This window comes from Patiria miniata, unplaced genomic scaffold (genome assembly GCF_015706575.1).
Source record: "Patiria miniata isolate m_02_andy unplaced genomic scaffold, ASM1570657v1 HiC_scaffold_24, whole genome shotgun sequence".
Classification (NCBI taxonomy): Eukaryota; Metazoa; Echinodermata; class Asteroidea; order Valvatida; family Asterinidae; genus Patiria; species Patiria miniata.
Window position 1 is genome coordinate 9,581,675 of NW_024037063.1, and position 7,831 is coordinate 9,589,505.

Sequence of the window (7,831 nt, forward strand, 5' to 3'; positions counted from 1 at the left end):
CAGGTGTGTGAGGGGAGTACACCTCCTCCTATTCATCCAATGGTCTAAAAATGATACACAGTCTTATTATGTTTGTAAAAATGTGCTAAATTCATGAACAATAACAATTATACAAGTTATTACTCAAAACAAAGGAAAACACTGAAAATACACTTTTTAAGGTTTTTGTGAAATGTACCATTTTTGGAGTGCAGTAGCGCTATACAATAACCCAAAATTTTCTCACCAGATATAAAAAGACCAATGTCTGAACTAAGGAAAATTATTCTGAGTGCCCTGGCAAGTGCCAATTTGGAGGGATAAAAATGGGGTAAAAAAAAAATCAGTTTTGCTAGTTGTAAAAACATGCTGTATTATAGGGTCTAAAAATAGTATAAAAGAGATTTTTCGGAAGGGTTTCTATCTTTTTCTTGTAAGGGTAAGGATGATACTTTGTCGTGATATAGTTACTTTTGTGACATTACTTTGCAGTTTGGCTGGATGACCTTTGAAAATAATGCGAAAACTAAATTTTTGCAGCCTCAAAATTGCCCCAAAATTGCCAAAACACATAATGGCCCGTAGCCATGGCAACGGGCAAAATTTTTTGAGCGTGGACACTTATATGAAGTATTTACACGAAATTACTCATAAATATTTGTCAGTCATGCATACAGGGTGAGTCAAAAATAAATGACAGAATGTAAAAAAAAAGATGTTTTTAAAATATTTGGCTAGCTCCATTTTATACCAAACAATAGGGATAAAGTACATTTTATTGACTTTTGTCTGTGAAAAAAAATACGTAAATTGTCTTTTACATTTATGTCCGTGCATGTCGATTCTACGCTATTTGTCTGTCGATGGCTCCTTTTGTGTCAGTCAAGACAAACCGACCGCTTCTTCCATGACGCCAATCGGTCTAGATGGAATACTAAATGGGGGAAAAACGTTTTTACAAATTAATGTATGGACTTTGAAGACAAATTTTCATCTCTGAAGTATACTGTGACAAATCCTTTGCATGTAAGGCAAAAGAAAGAGACAATTTTACTCAACGTAACTTAATCAAACAGTGATTAACAATGGTTAGGCAGACAATTAACCTGTTGTTGTTTCATAAACTGATCGAGTGGTGCTACGTATTATATAGACCTATATAATTGAAGATCAATACTTGCAGCACAGTACAGCTGGTCATAGCCCTTTGTAAAACAGCTTCGAAAGTCGTATGTTTTTAACATTTGACACCAAGACATATATACATCAGTGATGGCATACGCTGATGAAATACAGAACTGATTTGACCAAAGTACTGGATAGGTATATACACTTAGCTGCATCAAGAAGTGAAATATGTTCATGTAATTGTAAGGCCCGAAAAAAATAGTTCTTCTTCCGGTTATCCAAACTACCCTATTCTGACAGCCCCTACCCTATTTTTTTTTCTTGGGGGGGGGGGGGGCTAGGAAAAAACAATGAAAATCACAAATTACTACCAGACTGCCAATAAAATCCTGGGCAGACCCAGTCGTCGACATCAGGACTGAAAAATTGGCTCTCCAGTGGCACTAATGCCGCCATGTCACACTTCACCAAAAACCCGTAGCAAGGTCCAGCGGTCACTAAGGGAAATGGAAAACGAGTGGTTCAGAAGTCAGCGGACCTGCAACATTTAGCAGATGTAGAAGACACAAGAGGCTTCTTCCAAGAAGCCAAGGCTATTTATGGTCGGCCTTAACGGGGCTGTTTCACTTCGAAGCTCTGATGGCTCCTCATCTATCACCGAATATTTCAAGATCAACACGTACCGGGGAGCTGAACACTTCAAGTCTCTGCAGCTGGACATGCCATTAGTTGTCACACCTGATGTGCTGACGACCTTTCCTGACCTCCCACCCCACCCTGAGTGGAGCTACAACACGCCATATCCCTCGAAAGGAATGAAAAAGCTCCTGGACTTGATGGCATCCCATCGGAAGTCTTCAAGCACGGTTGTCCAGCTCTGGAAGGCATACTGCTTAGACTCTTCAACAAGATTTGGGATGAAGAATCAGCCTCACAGGCTGTAAAGGATGCAGAAATACTGCCTCTCTACAAGGGGAAGGGTCCTAGGTCTGACTACAATTCATATGGAGGATTTTCCCTATTTGCTATTGTCGGAAAGATCTTGGCAAGGAGTCTGCAGAGAAGGATTACTATTGTAGTGCCACAAGACTTCCTTTCAGAATCGCAGGCGGATTTCGACCCGGGCGAAGCACCATTGACATGTTTTTTTTTAACCAGGCAACTGCAGGAGAAAGGCCGGGAGCAGTACATGGACTTATTTGTGGCTTTCATCGATCTTTACAGCCTTCGATAGTGTGCATCGTGCATCTCTGTGGCAGCTGCTTCACAAAATTGGATGTACGCACAAGTGAGTTTCCGGCATAAAAAGTTTCCATGAAGGTACAGTCGATTGTGTGTCCAATAGTGGACATTTGTCTAACCCTGTCAGCCTCAGCAATGGGGTGAAACAAGGATGTGTTCTTGCTCCAACACTGTTCTGTATTTTCTTTACGGTAGCTGCATTGTACCTCAATAGGGGTGTTTTCATTCGATTCCGCACGGATGGAAAGTTGTTCAACCTACGTCGACTTCAAGCAGTCACAAAGGTGACTGAAGTACTCATCACAGAGCTTGTATATGCAGACGAAAGGCACTAGTGGCTCACTCAGAGGAAGACCTTCAACAGATAACCAACCAGTTTTCTGAGGCTGCAAGGCGATTTAGTCTTACCATTAGCCTGTCCAAGACTGCACCATGCTCTTCCTGGCACTCCAACTACAGCACCAAACATAGCCATTGAACACACTCCCATTAAGTCTTTGTCACACTTCAAATACCTTGGTGGCTTTGTGTCCACAGAGGCAACCATCGATGTCAGTGCTGAAGGACTCGAGTCGAGTCCCGATTTTCAAGGACTCGGACTCGGACTCGGACTCCGATAGTGAGGTCTCGGACTCGGACTATATGGAGGACTCGGCCCGAGTCCAGACAAGAAAAACACATATTTTACCTATAACTTTACCGCAATTTCATTTAAGAAGACGTAGTTTTTAGTTTTCAAGATAACGTGTCGAGAATCACTTCAACTTGAACGCGCCGCCTCGCCTACGTATAGCTAGCCCTACGTGACGTGAACTTGTACGGTCCATATTGTGTGATACGGATACTGTGGTCGTGTAGGCACGGACGTCCGCGAATGCCCGTTCGGTTTCCTGACGAAAGACTACCTAACGACGCCATGGAACCAGACTAATGAGACTGTGCCTAACTGGCAAGTTCAACACTGGCCTGGTGGCTTGCATGGCATGATTATTGTTAAATTTCTATATTGTACAACACTTTTTTAATTTGTACACCCTGCGAACATTCTCATACATTTATCTGCTAAAATATTGCGTGCGCTAGAATTTAAATGAAAATCTTTTTTCTTCAAAACGATGTATGATGTGTGAAGGTTGGGGCGCACTCGGCACGTATGCAGCACGCGCGTGCACATACTGAGCAGTCTATCCGATCATCCCGCAGATCGTTGGCAACACGTGTTCAACTTCTTGTCGACTGCCGAGGCTTCTGATTTATATGTGCCACTCGATAACACAGATCATGTGGGCGCTTCCCCGAGTGATCAAGTATGGATTTACCAATCACAAGAAGTATTCATGCCAAAAGAAGAGACATTCTGCAAACTGTAACTTTTGCAAAGCCACGGTTTCTGAAATAAGTGATCATGGAACTACTTCCATTAAGCTTGAGGAACTTCGTAAATGATGGGAAAGATCCAGTTGCGGGGGGGGGGACCCTTTTCCCCAAAAAATGTTGTGGTAGGCGTTTATACAATTCTGTGAAATATTTTACTTGTATACCCCATCAAGTGCACCAGTGGAGCGCATTTTCAGTAATGGGGGTATAATAATGCGTCCCCATCGTGCCAGCTTATCTTCCCGCATGTTGAATATGCTTATGTTTCTAAGATGTAAGAGTATGTTTTAGTTTAAATCTTAAATAAGCTAGAACATAATGTGGTGGTCAAGAGTTTTGCACACGACTAGAGTTTAAACACAAAATTAAGTAACATGATTGTAGTGAAAGCGGCGGGAATAGGCGGGGTATAGGTTAGGACTGTACAGCTTAACATAGGTACAGTAGGAAGTAGGGTAGAAGATGGTACAGGAGGTGCCCTGACCATCAAAATACATAAGTTTGGAGGCAAATATATAGATATCAAAAGGAATTGGTACGGCAAAAGGAATTGGTCATATTGTAGCTTAACTGTTTTCGTAATAAGCCTTTCATAATATCACTTCCACACATGAGGCAAACGGTCTGGCCTTTTTTTAAATTTAAATGATCATTTTTTTTTATTTTTCTGTTAATCATGCTTTCAAATAAATACTTTAAACCGAGTGATGATTTTTTTTTTTTACATAGACGTGTATGCCAATCTGTGTCGGTGTCTTTAATATGTGTTAATTTGTGTTATGTTTCAAATCGCAAGTGATGTTATCCTCTCTTCGCGGGGAAGGGGGAGTAGGGCATGCGCATGATTCTACCATGTATTTTTGTATACATTCATAATGTGCTTTTTCAACTTTTTCAACTCTTACACTATCAAATGGACTGTTTAAATTTGAATATATTATTAGTATTATAATATTACATATACATTTTGTATTTGTTTTTTCTTTAATTCTTAATGTCATTGTACATTTCATGATATTCAGCTTTTGGCTGCCCTATCTGAATTTTAAGCAATTAACTAATAAGACGGTAAAAGAGATTGAATCTGAGTCTTTAACAGTGTTGTTCGCCCATTGTTTGCGTCTTAGATTCTTAGTGAAAGGACTTCGGGCAGAAAGTAATAGTTGAAAGATGAATTTTTGATAAGTAGTTTTCTTTTATTGCATAACTATTTGTAACAGTTTGATCTGGCTGTCAGACTTGCTATCTAAATATTTCCTATCAAGTAAAACACTAACCTATTTTGAATGTTTTTTTCTCAGTTTTAGTTTTTTGCCAGTATCAGACTTATCGCCACCACCCTTTCCAGTGGTACACGTGGACGTTGTTCACCCAAGCCTCGTCGAATACGTATGAGTGCCTTAATCGTTTTCGTCATTGTCAGTTCGTGGGCTACTTTGGGCATGGTATATGTCGGCATCCTTCTCCTCTCCAGGCGACTTGCTACTAGATGGTCATTGGGTGGTGAGCTCATCCGCGCTTATTTACACACACAAACGAGATAGACAGAGAAGAGGACATAGCTAGGTAATTCCAGCAATTCCAACGAAAACAGCAATTTATGCAAATTCATTCTTCCCCGATCCACCCGAGACTAAATCGTCTACCACAATACATCATCGATTCTCCTTCAAACCTAGTTTTTAGATTATCATTTGAAAGCTTCACCCTGGGCAGAAAAGGGATCGCGATAATTTGTTTCATCAAAAGCTTCTATTTATTTACTCCATCGTGGAAGGTTTTCAGAGGCAACAAAAATGTACACGACACACGCTCTCGTACAATGTTAAAAATAATTTTACTATGCGACGAAATATAAACCAAATGAAAGCTGGTCTGTCTGGAAAAACAGTGGTGTAATTTATTTTCAAATATCTTTTTCGGTTTTGAAACAATGGCTTTCAAAGTTTTAGGTATTTTATCAAATATCTGCCGCTCATTTAGCTCCATATATTTGGCTCAAATGAGATCCACACAGCGGTGAAAGCAACTTGTGAGGAAAATTGTTTGAAGAATCAATTGTTTGGACTGTATTGCGCTTACTTTTCACTATGGTATATAAGTACTTGGTTATTGATTTCTTCCGGGATTAGAAAGCACCCCTGTGCACGGATGCCCTCGAGTTCAAGAAGCAGTTGAAAACCAGAGAAAAAAATCAAACGGGTCAAATAAACCATTTTCCCGATCGTTACTGGTTGCATGTGTACTCTACGGAATTACATTTCTATGGGTTATTTATCAGATAAGTATTTACCATCGTAATAAGGTGAAAAACATCCCGATCACATATGTAGTATGTGTGTTCCAAAACCCCATGTACCACAATGAAAGTCTCCATGGCGATCCCATGGGAAATCTCCATGGCGTTCCCGTGTGAAATTTCCATGGGATATTTTTGAAAGGGTATAATTAATTCATTTTCATTCTACTTCCGGTAATACCGGAAGTGAAGGTCAAGCGGTTTCACCACATAGAATGCGTTCGATTACTCCTCGCGTAATGACAGACGCGCGCTGTGGAGCTAGAGCTGGAAACAGGCGTCGTCAAGGTTTTTTTTTAGAGGGGGCAACACATTTTTTCCAAAAAAAACCTGTTTTTCTCAACAAATTCTAAATGATAATTATAAATATCAATTATGAAAATTCGCGATACAACATCCTGCCCCGATTTTTTTTTTTTTTTTTTTTTTTTGAATTCAAAAGCAATGAGTTAACCAATCAAAATCCAAATTTGACCACATTTGTAAACTTCAATTTTGAAAATTTGTGCTCCTTCTTAATTGCAGTCAATCTACTACTCTATAGGGAAGAACCTATAGCTACTCTGGTATGTTTCCCTTATCCCTTAAAATCATAATTTCTCCGGATTCTTATACATGTTAGTCTTTTAAGTTGTTTTTCAAATTCTTATTTCGTTCTTTTATTTTTATTAAAGTACGAAGCTCTCCATTCGAGCTAATTTTACTTTATCAACATAAAGCACCTCAAGTATTTATTCTTAATACGATCTTCTATTTCTGTTAAAATAAGAAGCTCTCCTTCCGAGCTAGTTTTACTTATGAACATAAAGCCTCTTAAATATTTGGATGGGTTTCCCCGCTGGAAACTAACAACATATATATTAAATTGCTTTTATTATTGGTTTTTGCGTTAATTAGAAGTTAACACCATACAGACGACGAGTGTTTTGCAGGCACTGTTTCAGGACGTCTTCCTCCCGATCTCCTCGAATTTGGGCTACCTCTCTTGCGACAAGTCGAGCCATCGTTGGGTTGCTGTAGCCGATGTGAGTCAATCCCCGTGGTAGAAAATACGGCGCGTCGGTTTCAAGGAGCAGTCGTTCCAGGGGGATTTTTCTGGCGACCTCTCTAGGCTCTGCGACGTCCCACGTGACCATTGATGTCAGTCCAACACATAGGTTAGGGAATTTCCCGCACCAGATCTGGGCCGCTCTCCAACTGTTTGTGTAACAGTGTAAGTGAATTTTCCAGTGCTGAGGGAGGATCTCGGTGGCGATTTTCAGGCACCGCGGCAGTGAGCACGACTGGCTTTCGCAGTTCAACGGCCATTTTCAACAGACGCCGAAAAACGGATTGTTGAACAAGCTTAAACCGTCCGTGTTCCCCTGAGTAGTCAAGTCCTATCTCTCCCAGGGCACAGGTCTTCGGGTGATCCAACAAACGTCGGATCACTCGATCTGTATCCTGGGTGAAGCGCTGAGCTTGCTTAGGGTGAAACCCAACCGCTGCAGCCACAAAATGGTCGTCGACCAATTCTGCCCAACGCCTCTCGTCAGTTAGGGTACCTTCGTCATAGAAATTGGCTATGCAACCCCGGAAGTTGGTCGTTTCGATCATCTTGTCCTCCAGAAATTGAGCGAGGGTACCTTCTCGATGAGCAACCCAGAGGAGTCGGTCGACGTGGCAGTGGGCGTCGATGAATGCGTTTGGGGGGTCTGTTGCATCAGGGGAAATGGGGGAAGTGGCACTGGTGGGGGAACCAACAACAGGAGCCGTTGCAGAGTTCGCCAGTGGAAAATAGAGGATATACGCGTGGGGAACTGTATG

General features: G+C 41.0%; 1 protein-coding gene across 1 annotated transcript; it reads right to left on the minus strand.

Moving 5' to 3' along the window:
- Nucleotides 1–6,918: 6,918 nt before the first annotated feature.
- On the minus strand, nucleotides 6,919–7,621 carry LOC119731903 (putative deoxyribonuclease TATDN2). Its single transcript, XM_038205189.1, has 2 exons — nucleotides 7,377–7,621; nucleotides 6,919–7,222 (listed from the first exon to the last, which is right to left on the minus strand). The coding sequence occupies exons 1-2, from the start codon at nucleotides 7,619–7,621 to the stop codon at nucleotides 6,919–6,921; spliced, it is 549 nt and encodes a 182-aa protein (XP_038061117.1).
- Nucleotides 7,622–7,831: the final 210 nt, after the last annotated feature.

Bases quoted from the DNA above. Each gene is read 5' to 3' on its own strand.
- LOC119731903 (XM_038205189.1), bottom strand. From the start codon at position 7,621: ATGATCGAAACGACCAACTTCCGGGGTTGCATAGCCAATTTCTATGAC. The intron at 7,223-7,376 runs GTTTAAGCTTGT...TTACACAAACAG, and splicing joins TACTCAGGGGAACACGGACG to TTGGAGAGCGGCCCAGATCT.